The sequence below is a fragment of the Trachemys scripta genome, chromosome 19, assembly GCF_013100865.1.
Source record: "Trachemys scripta elegans isolate TJP31775 chromosome 19, CAS_Tse_1.0, whole genome shotgun sequence".
Taxonomy (NCBI): Eukaryota; Metazoa; Chordata; order Testudines; family Emydidae; genus Trachemys; species Trachemys scripta.
Window position 1 is genome coordinate 22,605,370 of NC_048316.1, and position 22,304 is coordinate 22,627,673.

At 43.1% G+C, this 22,304-nt stretch overlaps 1 protein-coding gene across 1 annotated transcript in view; it reads left to right on the forward strand.

Moving 5' to 3' along the window:
- The window catches only part of EIF4G3 (eukaryotic translation initiation factor 4 gamma 3), a gene marked incomplete at its 3' end in the record, with an annotated part of 356,444 nt that overhangs the window by 327,920 nt on the left and 6,220 nt on the right, over nt 1-22,304 (forward strand). The window contains 6 exon segments of the mRNA XM_034753512.1: nt 9,406-9,521; nt 10,917-11,089; nt 12,150-12,275; nt 13,360-13,441; nt 15,310-15,408; nt 17,783-17,929. Of these exon segments, the coding sequence (XP_034609403.1) occupies nt 9,406-9,521; nt 10,917-11,089; nt 12,150-12,275; nt 13,360-13,441; nt 15,310-15,408; nt 17,783-17,929 (743 nt within the window).

The window sequence follows — 22,304 nt, forward strand, 5'->3', positions numbered from 1 at the left end:
ACAAGCACCTACAAGATCTCTATCAAGCATTCTTAAAACTACAATACCCACCTGCTGAAGTGAAAAAACAGATTGACAGAGCCAGACGAGTACCCAGAAGTCACCTCCTACAAGACAGGCCCAACAAAGAAAATAACAGAACACCACTAGCTGTCACCTTCAGCCCCCAACTAAAACCTCTCCAGCGCATCATCAGAGATCTACAACCTATCCTGAAAGATGATCCTTTACTCTCACAGATCTTGGGAGAGAGACCTGTCCTCGCTTACAGACAACCCCCCAACCTAAAGCAAATACTCACCAGCAACCACACATCACTGAACAAAACCACTAACCCAGGAACCTATCCTTGTAACAAACCCCGATGCCAACTCTGTCCACATATCTATTCAAGTGACATCATCATAGGACCTAATCACATCAGCCATACCATCAGGAGCTCGTTCACCTGCACATCTACCAATGTGATATATGCCATCATGTGCCAGCAATGCCCCTCTGCCATGTACATTGGCCAAACCGGACAGTCTCTACGCAAAAGAATTAATGGACACAAATCTGACATCAGGAATCAAAATACTCAAAAACCAGTGGGAGAACACTTTAACCTGTCTGGTCATTCAGTGACAGACCTGCGGGTGGCTATATTACAACAGAAAAACTTCAAAAACAGACTCCAAAGAGAGACTGCAGAGCTAGAATTGATATGCAAACTAGACACAATCAACTCCGGTTTGAATAAGGACTGGGAATGGCTGAGCCATTACAAACATTGACTCTATCTCCCCTTGTAAGTACTCTCACACTTATTATCAAACTGTCTGTACTGGGCTAGCTTGATTATCACTTCAGAAGTTTTTTTTTTTTCTCTCAATTAATTGGCCTCTCAGAGTTGGTAAGACAACTCCCACCTGTTTATGCTCTCTGTATGTGTGTATATATATCTCCTCAATATATGTTCCATTCTATATGCATCCGAAGAAGTGGGCTGTAGTCCACGAAAGCTTATGCTCTAATAAATTTGTTAGTCTCTAAGGTGCCACAAGTACTCCTGTTGTTCTTTTAACTACATACAGTAACTCCTGACTTAACGTTGTCCTGGTTAAGATTGTTTCATTGTTACGTTGCTGATCTATTAGTGAACAAGCTCGTTTAAAGTTGCGCAGTGCTCCCTTATAACATCGTTTGGCAGTTGCCTGCTTCGTCTACTCCTTGCAGGATTTTCTGGAAGAACAGCCCCTCCTTGTGGGGATTAGAACCAGAAGGAGCCGGCAGCCCCCCCCCCCCCCATCAGCCCCCTTAAATTCCCTATAAGGTGTGTGGCTCGGAACTGCCCAGCAGTTCAGGTGGCCCTCCCCCCACTGCCATGCTGCTCCTGCCCTGCCCTCTGTCTTGGAGCTGCTCCCAGGAGCTTCCTGCTTGCTGGGGGAGAGGGGTGCTAATATAAGGATGTCCCCCTGCTCCTGCCCCCCACTCCGTATTCCCTCTCCACAAAGTGGAGGAGGGGGACAGGGCTCAGGGAGCTTGCTGGAAGCTGTTGTTTTCTGTCTGAACTGGCTGATCAGCTTAAAAGGGCAATGTACTTGAAGTGGGGTCAGCGTACTTAAAGGAGCAATGCACGTCTCTCTCTCACACTCATGCACTCACCCCCCAGCACTTTGGAAAGTCAGCACCTTTGCAGCCATGCATGTGCTGTCAGGAAGAGGGAGTGGTGCGCTCCAGCTGGATAGCATGGGCTCATCATCATGTTCAGTTTTTGCAGGGAAGTAGTTTGCAGCTACTGCCCTACATCTATTGTGTTTCCTCCTTCTTGCCTCAGTCATAGATCATAGAAGATCATAGTTGGAAGGGACCTCAGGAGATCATCTAGTCCAACCCCCTGCTCAAAGCAGGACCAATCCCCAGACAGATTTTTGCCCTTGACCCCTAAATGGCCCCCTCCAGGATTGAACTCACAACCCTGGGTTTAGTAGGCCAGTTCTCAAACCACTGAGCTATCCCTCCCCTATGCTGTCCTGTAGAGTGTGAGGCTACATTAACAGCGTTTTAACCCTTGAGGGCTCAGCCAAGTGCTAGTTCATCATTTAGCAGCAAGGCATTCCCTGGGAAATATTCCACCCTCTTACTCCACCACCTCAACCAAGCTTCACAATCATTCATTGCTGTGTACAATATTAAACTGTTATTTAAAATTGTTTAAAACTTATATTGTATATGTATAAAATGTCTGTTGTCTGGTGAAAAAAAAAATTCCCCGGAATCTAACCTCCTCTCTTCCCCCGCATTTACATTAATTCTTATGAGGAAATTGGATTCGCTTAACATTGTTTCACATAAAGTCACATTTTTCAGGAACATAACTACAACATTAAGTGAGGAGTTACTGTATCTCCAACCAGTAAGCTTTGCTGGGGAGATATGATTTTAATCCGTGGGACTCCCTGACTGAATTCAAAGACTCCCTGCCCCAAGAGTCAAAGCAAGAGCTCAAAGCCCTCTTGGAAGAGGTTAAGAATGTAGCCAGAACCTGTCTCCTGGCGACTCTGAACACTGCCGACTCGCCAGCCAGGACAGTGGCCTCCAAGGTCACCACGAGGCACTGTTCTTGGTTCCAATTCTCCAGCCTTCCTCACAAGGTCCAACAATCCATCCAGGAACTCCTCTTTTAAGACTCCTCTCTTTTCTCAGTGCAGACGGACATAAGACTGCATGGCCTGAAGGACTCGAGGGCCACTATGTGCTCCTTAGGCCTCTGCTCATCAGCTTCCAGGAAGCACTTCAGGCCCGAGTAGCCTCCTCAGTTCTTAGGGCCTCCAAGACAGAAGCCCTACAAAAGAAAAGGGAGAGGTTATAAATGGCGCCAACCACTTCCGTCTACGTCAGCCTTCAAGTCGGGATCTCAGAGATACTCTGGCAGGCCCATGCAGGCCTTTTGAAGGTGCACCTGACGGTGCTGTATCAGTCACCATTGGAGAGTCACCTCCCTTTTTATTTTTAGACCATCTGTTACCCTTCAGCCTGGCATGGTCATTCATAACATCAGACCATTGGGTCCTGAGCACTTCCCTTCCACCCCCATCCCCTCCCTCCTCAGGGAACCTTTTCACAAGCAAATCCTCGTCTAGGAGGTGCAATCCCTCCTACGTATGTGGGCCATGGAGGAAGTTCCTCAAGACTTGAGAGGGAAGTAGTTTTACTCCCGGTATTTCCTAATCCCAAAGGACAAAGGGGGCCTTCCCCATCTTGGACCTGCATCGCCTCAACAGATATCTCAATAAACTAAGGTTTTCTAAGGTCTCCCTGGCCTCCATCATTCCCTCCCTGGATCCAGGAGACTGATACACTGCCCAGGTCTTAAAGGACACATACTTTCACAGTTCTATCTTCTGTGGCCACATAAGATTTCTCAGGTTAGTAGTGGGTTAAAACCACTACCAATTGACTGCCCTCCCCTTTGGCCTATCGGAAGGTGGGCGTGCTGATAAATGAGCAGAAGTCAACTCCTGTCCTGGTTCAAAGAATAGAATTTACTGGGACAGTGCTCAACTCTACCCAATTCCAGACCATGTCAGACCTGATATCCAAGGTCATGGCCCACCCAATCACGACAGCTTGGATGTGCCTCAAGCTTCTGGGTCACATGGTAGCTTGTACTTATGTGGTTCAGCATGCAAGGCTGTGCCTCAGGCCCCTCCAGATGTGGTTAGCATCAGTTTACTCCCTGAGCAAACACCACTTGGACTCAGTGCTCATGGTCCCTCCCTGGTCCTTGCCTCCCTAAACTGGTGGAAAGACCCAAGATCAGTGATGATGAGGGTGCCCTTTGTTACCCCTCAACCATCAGTAACCTTAATCTCAGACATGTCGGACCTAGGGTGGGATGCCCACCTTAACAATGTCAGGAGTCAGGGCCTCTGGTCCCAAGAAGAATTCTCCCTGCACATAAACATCAGGTTGCTCAGGGAGGTATGCTTAACATGCCAAGTGTTCCTCCCACAGTTCTCAGGTGATGTGGTGCAAGTCCTGACAGACAGTATTGCAGCCATGTTTTATATCAACAAGCAGGGAGGGGCTTGATCTTTGGCCTTGGGTCAGGAGGCCATCTGTCTGTGGGACTTCTGCGCGAAGCACTCCATCTCGAGACATCACATCTGCCAAGAGCCAGGAATATATTGACGGAGCACCTCAGCAGATCCTTCTCCTCCCACCACGAGTGGTTCTTCACCCACAGATTACCAGATTCATCTTCCAAAGATGGGGGCCTCCCCAGGTGGACCTGTTCACCACCAGGCAGAAAAGGAAATGCCATCATTTTTGTTTACTGTGCAGACACAACCCAGGCTCCCTTTCCAACACCTTTCTACTCTTGTGAATAAACCACCTCCTGTACACCTTTCCCCCAATCATCTTGGTTCACAAGGTCCTCCTAAAAATCAAACAGGACAAGGCAAGAGTTATTCTGATAGCACCATCATGGCTGCGCCAGCATTGGTTCGGCATGCTCCTGGATCTCTCCGTGGCAGCTCCACTCTTGCTCCCACTCTGTCTGGACCTGGTTTCAGAAGACCACGGTCAGTTACTTCACCCAAACGTCACCTCACTGCATGGATGCTGCATGGCTGAACCCTAAAGAACAGGCCTGCTTGGAACAGGTTCAGCAGATCTTGCTCAGCAGTAGAAAGCCTCCACGAGGGCTGCCTACTTGGCCAAGTGGAAGTGTTTCTTTTGTTGCTTCTGAATGTGCTCTCACTCCATCTCAGTCTTCCCTTCAGTCTATCTTGGACTACTTGCTCCACCTAAAACAGCGGGCCTGGCCCTCTCATCTATTAAAGTGCATTTGGTAGCCATATCAGCCTTCCACACTCCAGTGAACAGCAGGTCAGTATTCTCCAACAAGGTGACGGTCCGGTTTCTCAAGGGACTGGGAAGACTCTGCCCTCAGATACACGAGCTGTCCTCCCCAATGGGACTTAAACCTAGTTCTGTCGAAGCTCATGGGTCCCCCCCTTGAAGCCGTTGGCATCATGCTCCTTGACATTTCTCTCCTGGTGTCAATCACCTCGTCCAGAAGGGTCTCTGAGATCAAAGCCCTTATTTCAGTCCCACCTTACACGGTGTTTTTCTGCAAGGACAAGGTTCAACTGCGCCCCCATCAGGCCTTCCTGCCAAAGGTGGTGTCACAATTCTATAACAACCAGGTCATTTTCCTAACAGTCTTCTTCCTGAAACCTCACAAAAACTCTGAGGAGCGACAGCTTCATTGTTAGACGTTAGGCTGGCCCTCGCCTTTTATACTGAGAGGACTAAACGCACAAATTCACGCAACTCTTCATCAACCCAAAGGATCTCGTCCTGGATAACTGCCTGTATTCGAGCTTTCTATGAGCAGGCAAATATCCCATCTCCTACCATCTTAGCCGCTCATTCTACAAGAGCCCAGGCTTCGTCAGCAGCATTCCTCACACAGGTCCCAATCCAGAACATCTGTAGCGCCGCAACCTGGCCGCCGGTGCATACCTTCACGTCTCACTACACCATCACCCAAGAGGCCTGAGATTATACTAGTTTCAGAAGAGCAGTGTTGTAGTCAATATGTCCATTAACTCCAAGCCCACTTCCTTGAGTATTGCTTGTGAGTTACCTAACATGGAATGGACATGAGCAAGCACTCAAAGAAAAAATAGTTACCTTTTGTAACTGTTGTTGTTCTTCGAGTTGTGTTGCTCATGTCCATTCCATGACCCACCCTCCTACCCCTCTATCAGAGTTAACCAGCAAGGAACTGAGAGGATGCGGAGTCAGCAGCACCCGTCATATCAGTGCCTAAGCACGTGGCTCCAGAGAGTGCTAGAGCTGTTCCAATGGACCTCACTGAGGGAAAAATCTCCAGCAACAGTACATGTGGCATGCACACACCTAACATGGAATGGACATGAGCAACACATCTCAAAGAACAACTCTTACGAAAGGTCAGTAACCATTTTATATGTCTGCAAAGTAACTGGGACCCAATTATCTGTATAATTGCCTTTTCCACCTACGTCCTATTGCTCTTGCTGTCAATTCATAGAATCATAGAATATCAAGGTTGGAAGGGACCTCAGGAGGTCATCTAGTCCAACCCACTGCACAAAACAGGACCAATCCTCAACTAAATCATCCCAGTCAGGGCTTTGTCAAACCTGACCTTAAAAACCTCTAAGGAAGGAGATTCCACCCCTTCCCTAGGTAACCCATTCCAGTGCTTCACCACCCTCCTAGTGAAAAAGTTTTTCCTAATATCCAACCTAAACCTCCTCCACTGCAACTTGAAAAAATTACTCCTTATTCTGTCATCTGCTACCACTGTGAACAGTCTAGATCCATCCCCTTTGGACCCCCCTTTCAGGTAGTTGAAAGCAGCTATCAAATCCCCCCTCATTCTTCTTTTCTGCAGACTAAACAATCCCAGTTCCCTCAGCCTCCCCTCATAAGTCATGTGTTCCAGACCCCTAATCATTTTTGTTGCCCTCTGCTGGACTCTTTCCAATTTTTCCACATCCTTCTTGTAGTGTGGGGTCCAAAACTGGACACAGTACTCCAGATGAGGCCTCACCAATGTCGAATAGAGGGGAATGATCATGTCCCTCGATCTGCTGGCAATGCCCCTACTTATACAGCCCAAAATGCCGTTAGCCTTCTTGGCAACAAGGTCACACTGCTGACTCATATCCAGCTTCTTGTCCACTGTAACCCTTAGGTCCTTTTCCGCAGAACTGCTGCCTAGCCACTCAGTCCTGAGTCTGTAGCAGTGCATGGGATTCTTCCATCCTAAGTGCAGGACTCGGCACTTGTCCTTGTTGAACCTCATCAGATTTCTTTTGGCCCAATCCTCTAATTTGTCTAGGTCCCTCTGTATCTTCTCCCTACCCTCCAGCGTATCTACCACTCCTCCCATTTTAGTGTCATATGCAAACTTGCTGAGGGTGCAGTCCACGCATCCTCCAGATCATTAATGAAGATATTGAACAAAACCGGCCCCAGGACCGACCTTTGGGGCACTCCACTTGATACCGGCTGCCAACTAGACATGGAGCCCGACAATCTAACCAGCTTTCTATCCACCTTATAGTCCAGGACCACTGGAAGATCTATTTTCAGTTCTGACCTCATGTATCTGGAGCCTGTTGCCTGGGATGGTTGGTCAGAGCCCAAGCCGGATGAGGTTTGGGCACAGTGTAAGAGTCATCAGGATGTGGTAATTTTAGAAAGATCTATTTTTGTTGGATATTGTGTTTGTGTTAATTTTTGTAAGGTGCCACGGTAATGGACACAACTAAGGAATAAAAATGGGGCTGAGACCCGGTTGCCCATTCACCACCTTGCTATCTTCGTACCTTCTCAACAGTTGAGACTAGCCAAGATGCTTCTGTTAATGGTCCCAGGATGGAATGCTGGGCATAGCATTTTCAGTGGAAGGCTTTTCACTCTCAAACTTTATCTGCTTGGGCCAGAACCTATGGACTTCAGCTTCTCAAGAGGTGCTATGCACCCTCATGTCCCACTGACTTCAGTTGCGTGTGTGTACTCTCAGGATCCAGTACGACTGAATCCCTGGTTAGTCATGTTCTATTTTAGATGCTTTTTAGGCTCTTCCCACCATGATGTCTAAGCACCAGTATTGTTTGTCTCTTTAGGCTGTGTCTACACTTTAACATTTCCCAATGGTGGGAAATCTAGTGTAGACAACATGCAACGTCTTTACCACTGTGCCACCTAACCTTGCTCAGAGCAAGTCATGATGCCATAATAGTAGAAACATTGGTGGCTATTGACACCTTGTCTGTGCTTGAGGCCCACTGTTGCTCCCTCCATTGGAGCTGAGCCAGTAGTGGCACAATACTGGGGAAATTTAAGAAAAGGGTCCATGTGTATAAAGCCTTGGATTGTGAGCCTTTTGGGGTAGGGACGTACCTTATGATTTGCGTGGACAGTGCCTAGCATGTCCTGAATGCTACTGCAATACAAATACTAAATAACAGTCATAACTTGCAGAGCACAGTGCAAGCCCCTCTGTGTATTCAGGCTTTTCTCTGAAGTGAGTTTGAGGGAGGCAAGTCCAGACCCGGAGGATTGCCTGGGGAGAGAGTATTTGGGGGTTTGCTTTCTACTGTGGATTTTGGAATTAGGGAGTGTGACAAAGTTCCTCCTCTGCCTTGGTGGGTCCTGCGCTTATTGGCGGATTTGCTCGCCTCAGAGATTCACGGCAGCCCTTAGTTTGGCCACTTTTGCTAGCAGCTCAAACCTGCTGTTCACTTAGCTAACCTCATCACTGGCCAGCATGGGGAAAGGGAGGAGAACAATCCCCGCAGTCTCTGCTGACCCACCTAGTGGGTCGGGGGATAGGCCAGGGACCTTCCCTTCTGGTGGGACCCACAGGCCAGGTCACCTCCTCTTGTCGTAAACAGGGAGTTGAGGCGGATGGGGGGAACCCGGGCCCGCCCTCTACTCTGGGTTCCAGCCCAGGGCCCTGTGGATTGCAACTGTCTATAGTGTCTCTTGTAACAACTGCGTGACAGCTACAACTCTCTGGGCTATTTCCCCATGGCCTCCACAGGACCTTCCTCCTGATGTCTGGTAACGCTTGTACTTTGCAGTCCTACTCACTCTCATCTTCTTGCACCTCTTGCTCCCAGCTCCTCACAGTGACTGAAGTGAGGTCCTTTTTAAACCAGGTGCCCTGATTAGCCTGCCTGTCTTAATTGATTCTAGCAGTTTCTTAATTGGCTCCAGGTGTCCTAATCAGCCTGTCTGCCTTAATTGGTTCCAGCAAGTTCCTGATTGTTCTGGAACTGCCCCTATTACCTTATCCAGGGAAAAGGGACCTGCTTAACTTGGAGCTAATATATCTGCCTTCTATCACTCTCCTATAGCCATCTGGCCCGACCCTGTCACAGGAGATTGTCTTTGGTTTCTGACGTTCACAAGCAACGTGCTGTAAAATTGCAGTATTCAGTGAGAACTGCTGCCACAGCTCAACAATTAATTATTTATTTTTTATAAAGTGCTTTGAAGGTGTAAAATGCTATGACACTGCCAAGTATGCTGAGAAAGGTGATTTGCAGATGTGTAGGGATCACAAGTTGAAAGACAAGCTAAATAAGAAATGATTTATGCCTGATGATCAGACTGACTCATGAGAAACTGTCAGAAAACAGAATCTAAACTGTTTGTTTTACCCCCACAGAGTCATGCTTCCAAATCAGCCTTCTTTCAGTCATCACAGTAGAGAGTGCCTATTAATTGTTCTGTTGGCTGAGAGAGGAGACTTGAGGGATTTTTTAAATACTTTTTTAAAAATACTTTTTTTTGGAACTGAAGATGACCTCTTTATCCAGTGTCTGTTTTCTCTACCTTATTTACCAGCCAAGCCAGAAACTCCCACAGCTCCAGTACAAGACAAATCTTCACTGTCAGAAGAGGAAATGGAGAGAAAGTGCAAATCCATCATTGATGAGTTCTTGCACATAAATGATTATAAGGTAAACAGAATGAAAACCTCACCTTCCAGAAAGCCATGGAACAGTGGGATCTTTAGCATTTTTTCCTTTCCAGGAACAGTGTCTTTTTAAACACCCTGTTCTTAGTTCTTTAACATAAACATGGGACCTATTGGAATTTGGATAGAAGGAATCGGTGCACAACTTTAGCACAGTTCTCTGACTGTTCTGGTTCTTCCATTGCTAACGACAGAGGAAAAATAGTCTCCTTTGGGTATTGTAAGCAGAAAGTTTTAGATATGTCTGTCATGACCACTGAGCAGCACTATTATAATAGTATGTCAATGCTGGATATAGAAAGCTAGGGAAACTAGACAAAGGTTTAATTCACTTATAAGGAACCCGTTGTTCTGATCTCAAGGCAGATGAAATAATACATATTGAACAAAGTACTCCAGAGTAGTTTTAGTAAATGTTGAGAATTATTGAGCAACTGTCATCACTCCATAGTTAAGGTTGCAACTGAGTTTCCATTGTAAGCTGGATTTTGGCCTCTCCTGTAAAATCCACAACAAGTATATTGTCCTCAAAATTGATAGGCTAGATCTGTAGCACAGGTAGAATTTTTCTGCAAAGTTTCAAGTGACTAGAATGAGGGGTTTCTGAATTGACACCCTGCAAATAGTCATTAAACACGGTTCCAAAATTCTTCTAAAATTTTGTAGCCAAAAAAAACAGGCAGAGGTAAATCCTATTGTACAGGACTCTACTTGTCCAAAAGCTAGCTCCCAGGACAAATATTTGGCTTATTAAAGTCTGATTTCAAGAGTTAATAAAATTTAATTTAGTATTGTCACCAGGGAATATTTACTCTGAGGGTATGTCTACACTACCCGCCGGATCGGCAGGCAGAATGGATCCAGCGGGGATTGATTTATTGCTTCTAGTCTAGATGCGATAAATCGACTCCCCGAGCGCTCTCCCGTCGACTCCTGTACTCCAGCTCGGCGAAAGGTGCAGGCACAGTCGATGGGGGAGCGGCAGCAGCCAACTCACCGCGGTAAAGACACCACGGTAAGTCGATCTAAGTTACACAACTTCAGCTACGTGAATAACGTAGCTGAAGTCGACATACTTAGATCGATTCCCTCCACTGTAACTGTGGTCACTCTGATCTGTGTAAATATCTAATTCCTTTTATTTTATTTTTTACCCATATTGAGTTCTCTGCCTCAGGGATGTCTTGAAGCAATGTTAATTATGTACCCTCACCTTTCAGTTTCCCTGAATGACAGAAGTGTATCAAAATAATCTATTGACTTCAGCCAAAAGTACTAAGTGTCGTGGACTATGTTTTAGTAAAGAACATTCTCCCGCCTTGCATGTCTTGATTTTTCCCAGAATTCAGATAAATGATCCTCTGTGTTGTTTGAACAGGAAGCAATGCAATGTATGGAGGAATTGCATGCACAGAGTCTGCTGCCCATTTTTGTGCGAGTCGGAGTGGAGTCTACTCTCGAGAGGAGTCAGATCACCAGGGATCACATGGGCCAGTTACTGTATCAGTTGGTGCAGTCAGAAAAGCTAAGCAAACAGGACTTCTTCAAGGGGTTGGTATTCTGCCATATGAACACTTTAATTAGATCTCTAATTTCTTTTTGTGTTAATTTCAAAAACTTACTCCTTGTGTCGGGGAATACCCCCTTCCCAGCTTCCTGTGAGAGCAACAGTATCCTACAAGTATCCTTTCTGAAAGAGGATTTATGTTTGCCCATTGAGGAGGCTCGTATAACTGGGGTAAGGGGTGTGTTAAATCAATATTTGAGTGAAATTAATGTTTGTGAAAGGTGCCATATTGGCAGCTCTTTAAACTAAAGTCCTCCATCTATCCCCAGAATGGGGATTGTTCTAGCAATGACAAGACAGGCTTCACTTATGCAGTACCCGCTGTCAGTGACTCAGCTCTGATTTATGGGGACCAACTCTGGACATAAGGGTAGTATGGTGCCAAATGCAGTTATGCTGCTGGTTATGTGCACACCTGTCCTCTAGGAATTGAAGATAGACCACCTCATTGGACAGGTGTTAGATTGTCATATGGTAACTGCATCCAGACCACACTGACCTAGCCTAGATTTGAATCTGTTGCACAAAAGTAAAACGAACCACATATCCCAATAAGAGTGTCTGTAGCCACTTCATGGTGCTTTTATTTGAAAGGTTGTCATATCCCTGGCTGGGATGATTTAGTTGGGAATTGGTCCTGCTTTGAGCAGGGGGTTGGACTAGATGACCTCCTGAGGTCCCTTCTGACCCTGATATTCTATGATTCTATGACATCACACTGCTATTGACTGGTTAGTGATGACAGTGTCAGCAAATCCATCACTGACAGTGAGTTTTGACATGGAAAAAATCTAAAAGCTGATGCAGAAGGATTACATAACCTGGGTTTATTAATAGACTTGGAAGGCCCTTTTGCTTCTATGACTAGTGGAGGCCAGATAGATCATAGAGTAGAAATATTTGGTCTCCAAGTATAATGTTTGGTAAGTACACCTTCCAAGTAAATGGCTTGCTGCTGGACAAGGGTGGATTTACTTGGCAGAAAAAAAAATCACTGAGATTGGAATTGGATTTAATATTTGGATTTTCTCCTTTCTTTCAAAGGTTTTCAGACACCTTGGAGCTGGCAGATGATATGGCCATTGATATACCGCATATTTGGTTGTATCTAGCTGAATTGGTGACCCCCATGTTAAAAGAAGGCGGAATCTCTATGAGAGAACTTATAATGTAAGCAATGCTATTTCTGTTCAGTGACCGTCATGCCTAAACTAGCCTGATTATGCTATGACATCTAAGCAGCATGACTTCTGTTGGTTGACTAGGCAGGAATAATATGAGACTCAGATGTGAGAGTCAATGTGAGACCTTGTGAGAGGTGTTCCAGAAATCAAATTTGCATTAATGTGGAAGCTCTGATGGTGCAGGAGCTTGCTGTTGTGCAGTCTTTTTCTTTTTTCTTTTTTTTTAAATGTTATCTACCAATCCTCTTCAGTCCCAGTTTTTTTCTAGCTGATTTAAAAACAACCTAAAGTTGTAGGACCAGAGTGACTTAGGGAAATATTAAGGCCCTGATCTTTTAAGGGGATGTGAACTCTGCCTTCATTTTCTGAAGATACAGTTTTTCACCTGTGATAATTGTGCCTAGAATTAATTACCCCTTAGACATCTGTCTGATTACTATTAACCAGGAGCACAAAGCTACACCCACAAAAATGGAAATCCATTTTCCAAAATCAGACCATTACTATATTTTTATCATTATCACCTTCAATCACATTTATATTGCAGCAGCACTGATAGGCCAACCAAGCTTGGGCCCTGTTATTGTAGCACTATACTAATATCTAGAAAGCAACAGTTCCCTGCTCCAAAGAGCTTAGGGACAGGTTTTTAAAGGTACTTGGGCACCTAACTCCCATTGAAATCAAGGACCTGCATATGTTTAAAATCTAGGCCTTACAATCTACAAGTACAGACCAAATCCTCATCCCATCAAAATAAATAGATTTGGCCCTATGTAAAAATAAGGTATAGAGGTGTTTTAATTGTTCCTGTGCAGTTTTTTTTAGTTTTAGTCTAATATGGGCCCAATTCTGCATCAGTGAAGTTGATCAGAGCTTTAACATTAACTTCAATGGGAGCAAGATGAGATCCCATATACAGAGCAAAATTTAAAGCTGTGCAGTTTTCTGCATCAGCTTGATCCCCACCTCTCACTTGCCCCGAATCAAGAGGTGCTTTTCACAACAGTATAACTTGTCTGGGACAATAAAATATTATAATAAAAGTATTTATTTCTGTTCCATTCCAGAGAATTTAGCAAATCTTTACTTCCTGTGGGAAGAGCTGGGGTCTTGCTTTCTGAAATATTGCACCTTCTATGCAAACAAATGGTAAGTATGCTGGGATATGACTTATAAATTTTGTTGGGTGCAGAAAGTAAATGATCATGCATAAAGACAATGTGCTCATATTCCCAACATTTAGGTATAGGTGAACCTGTGTGAATAACATAAGAAACCTGCCTTTCCTCCCCCAAATTCAAACCAAGCCTCATAAGATTCCAAAAAGTTGGGTTACCATTTTCTTATCACATTTCCCTTTTGTAGGTATCGCTGTACCTGGCTTCTTCCAGAAGCTGGAGTGCTGAAATATTGCAAGAGAGCCATTCTCAAGGTATTTCTGGGCTGATCAGAAACAAGAAGTACTGGCAATCTCGCAAAAGAGCCTGTTCTTGCAGACCTGAGAGGTTCTGGGAATTCGGATAAGCTTCAGATGGCCATTCAGACTTCTGGATGTTTATCCAAAATAAACTTGCAAACTCTTGAGATTGACCTGTCTCTAGTCTAGGGATAGAGATACCTGTTTACCATGTAACTTCTAAAGCTCTCATACACATTTTCACAGTCTGTACAGACACCTTGATAGTTTCCCTATAAGTGTATCATATTTTTTAAATTTTATTTGTAAGGTCAGGCTAAATAATTCACTTTGTGTAGTCTTGTACGTTAACCCCTGTAAAATTCAGCACCTCCTTTTTAAAGCATGCATTCAAATGAGGTCAGTTGTTCCAGAAGCTTTTCCATGCAACAGCTCCTTCATGTAGCTAGAAGCTTATATTTTATTTTTTTTTAATTAGTAATTTGTTGCTTGTTTGGACTGTGGCTTGCCATTTTCTCTATATCATGTGGGAGAAGAGCAGGGAGAGGAGCCATGATCTTGTGATTAAAGCACAGCCTAAAGTCAGAAGATCTGGGTTCTATTTCTAGCTCTGCCTAAAGTCAGGCATCCAACACCATATTTAGTCACCTAAATCTGAGGCGTGAGTCACAGAAATACTGAGCACAAGCAGCTTCCACTGACTTCTATAATCTGCCTCTGAAAATCAGGGCACATGTATCTTGAAGTCTAACTTTAGACACCCAATAACTCATTTGTAAAATGAGGATAATAATACCTTACCAAACATGTGTTGTGAGGCTTAATTCATTAATATTTGCAAAGAATGTTGAGATTCTTGGGTGGAAGGCACTAAAGAAGAGCTTATTACTATCACTATCTTCAATATTGTTTATTATATATATCAACATTTTGGGGAATTCTAAAAGGTCAGGCATGAAGTCTACTGGACTGTCAGATGCAGAAGGTTGTACCACATATGGTTATAAAGGTAATTTTCCATAGATTTACAATGAATTGTAGGATTTAAACTGTGACCTTGATGTCACACACATGACCTTGACGATTGATCTCCATACAGAAGATATCCATGTAAACATGATTTTTCTAAAGTAGACATGCTCTAACTTTATTCACTTAGAGGGATGGAAAAATAAGTAATTTCTTACTAGGGCACAGCAAGTCAGTGGCAGAGCTAGGAGTAGAACCCAGGTCATTTGAGTCCCAGTTCTGTATCATGTCCACTGGACCACACTTTTACATATGGTCACTTTATTGTAGATGATCTTTGGTCATGTTGTTGCAAACTCCATATATCACATCAAGCCAGCCATATTTATTACACAACATTGTGGCATCTGAGCATCTTACAAGATACAACATTTACCTGTAAAAGGTAGGATACTATATATAATTTCTCCAGCACAGGCTTTCTGGAAGTTTTCACATCATAGCCAGGCATATTTTTGATGGCTAAATGATTATTTATTTCTCTTTATGCAGCAGCACGATTCCAGCCTGTTTAAGCTCCTGTGCTTTTCTCTTCAGATTTAAAAAATGAACAAACTGCTTTGTGTTTTAGAGCCATAAGAAAGTAGGAGCCTTATGGAGGGAGGCTGGCCTCAGTTGGAAGGACTACTTACCTGAAGGGGAGGATGTACATACCTTTCTCATGGAGCACGTGAGTTGAAAGCAAGTTTCTGCTAGAGAAGAGCCCTGTGAGGTGTACTTGTAAGATAAATTTAGCCCATTGGTTTGTATTTTATTTTTACTTTGAGTCCTAGTTGTTCATTTCAGTTCCATCCCTAAATATTGTCAAAATGAGGTACTCCAGTTATTCAGATTATGTTTAGGCAGTACATTTGGTGGAAGACACCAAAGGAACTCTTGAAAGTGATGTGGGTGATTAAATAGTGGCACTCTTCCCTTGAGTCAGTACCGAAACAGTGGCCCAGCATGATTTTAGGGAGTACTGTGCTACTGGAAATGCAATGTAAAACCAAGATCTGAGAACTAGTGATCATTATAGATTCTGTGTCACATTTTGCAAAAATAGTGTTTTAGCCTTAGCTTCCTGATAGGGCTGTCAATTAATCGCAGTTAACTCATGCGAGTAACTCAAAAAAATTGATCGCGATTTAAAAAATTAATCGCCGTTTTAAACACACTGTTAAACAATAGAATACCAATTGAAATTTATTAAATATTTGTAGATGTTTTTCTACATTTTAAAATAAATTGATTTTAATTACAACACAGAATACGAAGTGTACTGTGCTCACTTTATATTATTATTTTTATTACAAATATTTGCACTATAAAATGATAAAAAATAGTATTTTTCAATTCAATTCATACAAATACCATAGTGCAATCTCTGTCATGAAAGTGCAACTTACAAATGTAGATTTTTGTTGTTACAAAACTGCATTCAAAAACAATGTAAAACTTTAGAGCCTACAATTCACTCAGTACTACTACTTGTTCAGCCAATTGCTAAGATAAACAAGTTTGTTTACATTTACGGGCGACAATGCTGCTTCTTATTTACAGTGTCACCTGACAGTGAGAACAGGTGGTCGCATGGCACTTTTGTAGCCAGCATTCCAAGATATTTACTGCTGGATATGCTAAACATTCATATGCCCCCTTCATGCTTTGGATACCATTCCAGAGAACATGCTTCTACGCTGACGATGCTCGTTAAAAAAATTATGTATTAATTAAATTTGTGACTGAACTCCTCGCGGGGAGAATTGTATGTCTCCTGCTTTGTTTTACCCACATTCTGCCATATACTTCATGTTATAGCAGTCTCAGATGATGACCCAGCACGTTGTTCGTTTTAAGATTTGACAAAACACAAAGAAGATACCAATGTGAGATTTCTAAAAATAACTACAGCACTTGACACAAGGTTTAAAAATCTGAAGTGCTTTCCAAAATCTGAGAGGGACAAGGTGTGATACATGCTTTCAGAAGTCTTAAAAAAGCAATACTCCGATGGGGAAACTACAGAACCCGAACCACCAAAAAAGAAAATCAACCTTCTGCTGGTGGCATCTGACTCAAATAATGAAAATGAACATGCGTCAGTCTGCACTGTTTTGAATCGTTATCAAGCAGAACCCATCACATGGAAGCATGTCCTCTGGAATGGTGTTCGAAGCATGAAGGGTCATATGAATCTTTACCGTATCTGGCACCTAAATATCTTGCGACACCGGCTACAATGGTGCCATGCGAACTCCTGTTTTCACTTTCAGGTGACATTGTAAACAAGAAGTGGACAACATTATCTCCTGCAAATGTAAACCAACTTGTTTGTCTGAGCAATTGGCTGAACAAGAAGTAGAATTGAGTGGACTTGTAGGCTCTGAAGTTTTACATTGTTTTATTTTTGAATGCAGTTATTTTTTGTACATAATTCTACATTTGTAAGTTCACCTTTCATGATAAAGAGATTGCACTACAGTACTTGTATCAGGTGAATTGAAAAATACTATTTCTTTTGTTTTTTACAGGGCAAATATTTGTAATAAAAATAAATATAAAGTGAGCTCTGTACATTTTATATACTCTGTGGTAATTGAAATCAATCTATTTTAAAATGTAGAAAACATCCAAAATATTTAAATAAATTATATACTATTATTGTTTAACAGTGCGATTAATTGCAATTAATTTGTTTAATCGCTTGACAGCCCTCCTTCATGACCAAATTCCAAATCTGGTATTTGCATTCTGACTCCCTGTAGTTTCAATTAGACAATGTATATGTCTTCATTTCATGGGTTAAAGTGGAGTGGAGTGTTGCACTGTGCCACTTTTTTCCTCAAAGGTGGCTGCATTTCCTTGCTGGATGAAGTGATCCCTCAGTATAGATTGTACATCAGTGTGTTGTTTGTAAATTGCTCTGATTCTTTTAAATGAAAGGTAGGACATACGTCATTATAATGATAAAACAGAATAAAGTGTTGCTTGTTCTTTTGCCTTAGTATGATTCAGTGTAGAAAAGCATATTTAATCGTTTCTTATAACTTCTAATGTTGCAGAAGTTGGACTTCACAGTGTCTGACTGTTCCAGTTCCTCAGAAGCACTTTCAGAGGAAGAACTCTCTGCTGACGAACTGAACAAACAGCTAGAAAAACTCATTATTGAGGACAAGGCGAATGATGAACAAATCTTTGATTGGGTAGAGGTATAAAGACTGTTTTCACTATACCTGTGCATTAACCATCTTTATAAACATTATCCCAGCCAACAGGATCACCTCTATCTTTTTCCACCTCCTTGTTTTGCTACCCTGCACTGCCCACCACAGTCTGATATTGGCTCTTCGGGAATAATTTAGCCAAGTGCTAATCACTAGATCTAGTCACTGTCACAGAATAATTCCTCTGTTTCTGCATGGCTTCCAGTTGTGGTTAGATGTTGATAGATGTTAAGGGTTAACATAATGAAGGTTAAAATAATTAATTTACTGGATTTATTTAAAGTAAAGTTTTTACCTTGTTTTCTGTTTGTTTGTTGTTTTGTTTGGTTTTTAATTGCTTTATTTTTGGAGGTTTTTGTAAAAACTATAACTTCTAACTTTTTAAAAAAGAGAGAAAGAGCAGAAGTGAGGAGAGGCAGGGAAAGGGAGGGAGATCAACTTAGGAAAGTAGGGAAACCTGAGCCAAGAGAGATTGAGAGATTTGCTAGCAGCCCAGCACGTGCATACCTTATTAAACTTTCTGGGGCTTAGCAGGGAGGGGTTAAGGGAGTTTCCTAGCTTCTGGCTAACTGTCATGTTAGGTTGCAATTTACACAGAGGACAGCTTGCTTACTTACCAGATTAGTGGTCGGGGTCACCAGTGTAGTTAGATGTTAATAGATGTTTGGCTGCATGTGTATGTTCCCTCTGTGTGATGCCCCAGCCCTGTGCAAACAGCTGGCACTGCAGACCTCAAGCAAACCACCCAAGGACCACAAAATCTGTTAAGAAACGAAGGCACCCAGCCAGGTTTATTGTCGACAAAGCACAATATTAGTATCCCGCAGACTCTACCAGACCACTAATACACATATACCCGTAACAATGGATCAGCTCAGTAAATGGTGGGACTTTCTGTTCCTCCCTAAGCCAAACAAAAATACTCCCTCTGAGATATATCTTTATACCCCGATACAAACAAGTTAGTACTGTCCCTCTGACATAGTTACTGCCCCCTAACATGGTTAGTTATCATCCATCACCTTTGATCAAAACATCTCTGTTACGTACTGTCATCCTGACCTTATCTTTTAGGAGGGGTCAGTGTGTTCCTGTTATACTTGGGGAATGTTTTTGTACCATCCTCAATATCGGAATGTTCTGGTACCACTTGATATCGAGATGTGTTTGCGTGAGTACTCTGTGACTAGCACTTCTCAGGAAGGTGTATTTTTGCTATATCAGCCCTGTTCTTGCCAGATTCTGTCAGAGGGTCCTGCCTCATACCAAGTCTCTGATTCAAGGGCTTATGTCTCAGGCTCTCTTCCTACTACGCCAAGCAGAAATGTTCATAACCAGTTCATCTCTGGACAAGGCACAACGTATTTGTACAGTTGACCACTCTGCATCCTTCAGTTCACAAAGATTGTTAAATTTCCATAAAGCATCCACCTGGCCTGATATCTTAAGCACTTCCCCAATATACGCTTTGGAACAGTACAGTACAGTACAGTTACAGTAGAAAATGGCCATTTCAATTTTATCTCCATTCTAGGCACAGGGGAGCAAGATATAGATATGGTTGTAAAATCAGCATTTGCCTAGAGATAAAGAATATAATTTGCAGGAAGAAAATGTTAACTTCTGTAAAGTTATTTTTTTGTCTGCATCCTTATTTTGAAGGTTAACACATTATCTGATAATGACCTATTCAAATGTATAATTTTGTGAAAACATGTTTTCATTTAGCAATAACATTTTAAACCAGATATGCTTTAGCAGTTTCTTTTCTAAGTATGGGGTGAAATTGGTTGGTTTTCTTCCTGACATTATCTGTGCCCCATTATGAGATTGTGTGGCCTCCCATGCAACAGTGGAATTCTTTGCAAACAGTTACCCACTGGCAATGCATATGTGTGCCCTGCTCTGTTCCAGTATTTTAGAACCAAGGGTATAAAAGCCTGCACCCACCCACTGACTCTTCTCTAACTCTGGGCACATCCTTTAAACCAGATTTTAACCTCTGTGTTTGAAATGATGTTAAACTGGATTGTCCTATTGGTATAATAGGCATCATGGAAACTTGGTGGAATGATGATAATGAATGAAACACAGTGATAGCAGGGTACAAAATATAGAGAAATGACAGAGTAAATCATGTTGGTGGGGGAGTGGCACTATATGTGAAAGAACGCAGAGAGTCAAATATAGTAAAAATCTTAAATGAATCAAACTGTCCCATAGAATCTTTATGGCTAGAAATACCATGTTTGTATAATAAAAGTGTACCAGTAGGAATATACAGTAACTCCTCACTTAACATTGTAGTTATGTTCCTGAAAAATGCGGCTTTAAGTGAAACAATATTAAGCAAATCCAATTTCGCCATAAGAATTAATGTAAATGGGGGGGTCAGGTTCCAGGGATTGGCTTGTTTTGGCCTTGTTTTGAAATGGGATTAGCTTGATTTTTGACTTACTGTGAAAGTCAGGCTGCTTATTTACCACATGAAAGTTGGCAACTGTGATCTATAGCCCCCTTTCAGGATGACTACAGAGCACACCAGAAGCCAGGAGCGGCTCCAGCGCAGCAAGCGCGTACCTGGGGCGGCAAGCCGCAGGGGGCGGCCTGCCGGTCGCTGTGAGGGCGGCAGGCAGGCGGCTTTCGGCACCATGCCTGCGGGAGGTCCGCCGGTCCCGCAGCTTCGGCGGCAATTCGGTGGTGGGGACGCCGATGGTGCAGCACCAGTGGACCTCCCGCAGGCATGCCGCCGAATCCGCGTGACCAGCGGACCGCCCGCCGGCGCGCTGCCAAAAGCCGCCTGCTGTGCTTGGGGCGGCAAAAAACATAGAGCCGCCCCTGCCAGAAGTTTCTCAGGAGAGTAACTCAGAACCTGGCGACTCAGGCAGGAGATATTTCAGTGTCCTCCCATGCTCTGGTGGATATCCTGTCACTATCCGGTCCATTGCAAGTGGGGAAGAGTCAACACATGCATCCGACAAAGTGGGCATTCACCCACGAAAGCTTATGCTCCAATACATCTGTTAGTCTTAAAGGTGCCACAGGACTCTCTGTTGCTTTTTACAGATCCAAACTAACACGGCTACCCCTCTGAAACTTAACACAGTTTTTGTAAAGGGAAATCATGCCTCACCAGTCTACTAGAATTCTTTGAGCATGTAGACAAGGATGATCCAGTCAATATATAATCCAATGTAATTGGACTTTCAGAAAGCATTCGACAAAGTGAGCAGCCATGGGATAATAGGGAAGGTCCACTCATAGATCAGTAACTGGTTAAAAGAAAGAAAACAAAGGATAGGAATAAATGGTCAGTTTTCACAATGGAAAGAGGTAAATAGCAGGGTCCCCCAAAGAGCTGTACTTGGACCTGTGCTTTTCAACATATTCGTAAATGATCTCGAAAAAGGAGTAAACAGTGAGGTGGAAAAATATTTAGATGTCATAAAATTTCTCAAGTTGTGCCTAAGGCTGACTGCAAACTGTTGCAAAGGGATCTCACTAAACTGGATGACAAAATGGCAAATGAAATTCAAAGTAATGCACACTGGAAAAAATAATCCCAATTACATATACAAAGTGATGGGGTCTAAATTAGCTATTACCACTCAAGAAAGAGATCTTGGAGTCATCATAGGTAGTTCTCTGAAAACATCTGCTCATTGTGTAGAGACAGTTAAAAAAACTAATAGAATGTTAGGAACCATTGGGAAAGGGATAGATAATAAAGCAGAAAATATCATAATGCCATTATATAAATCCCCGGTATGCCCACACCTTGAATACTATGTGCAGTTCTGGTCACCCCATCTCAAAAAAGATATATTAGAATTGGAAAAGGTGCAGAGAAGGGCAACAAAAATGATCAGGGGTATGAAACAGCTTCCATATGAGGAGAAATTAAAAGTTTTGGGATGGTTCATCTTAGAAAAGAGAGGACTAGGGGATATGATAGAGATGTATAAAATCATGAATGGTGTGGAGAAAGTGAATGGGGAAGTGATATATACCTCTTCACATAACACAAGAACTAGGGGTTCTTCTTTGAGTGCTTCCTCATGTCCATTCCAGCGTAGGTATGTGCTCGCCCCAAGCACTGCCGCTGGAAAGTTTTCCCCTCAGTGGTATCTGTCGGGTTGGCTCTGGGACCCCTTGAAGTCGTGCCTTCATAGCACCAGTATATAGGGCCTGCTGACCCACTGTCCCCTCAGTTCCTTTTTACCACCTGTGATGGTTGCTGGTTCCTTGTGTTCTTCGCAAGTACTCCTCTCAGTGGACTTTTTCGACTTCTTGTATATAGTTATTCACTAGTGGTTAAGTTTCGGTTCCAGTTTTTAGTATTTCGGTTAGAGAACCCTGC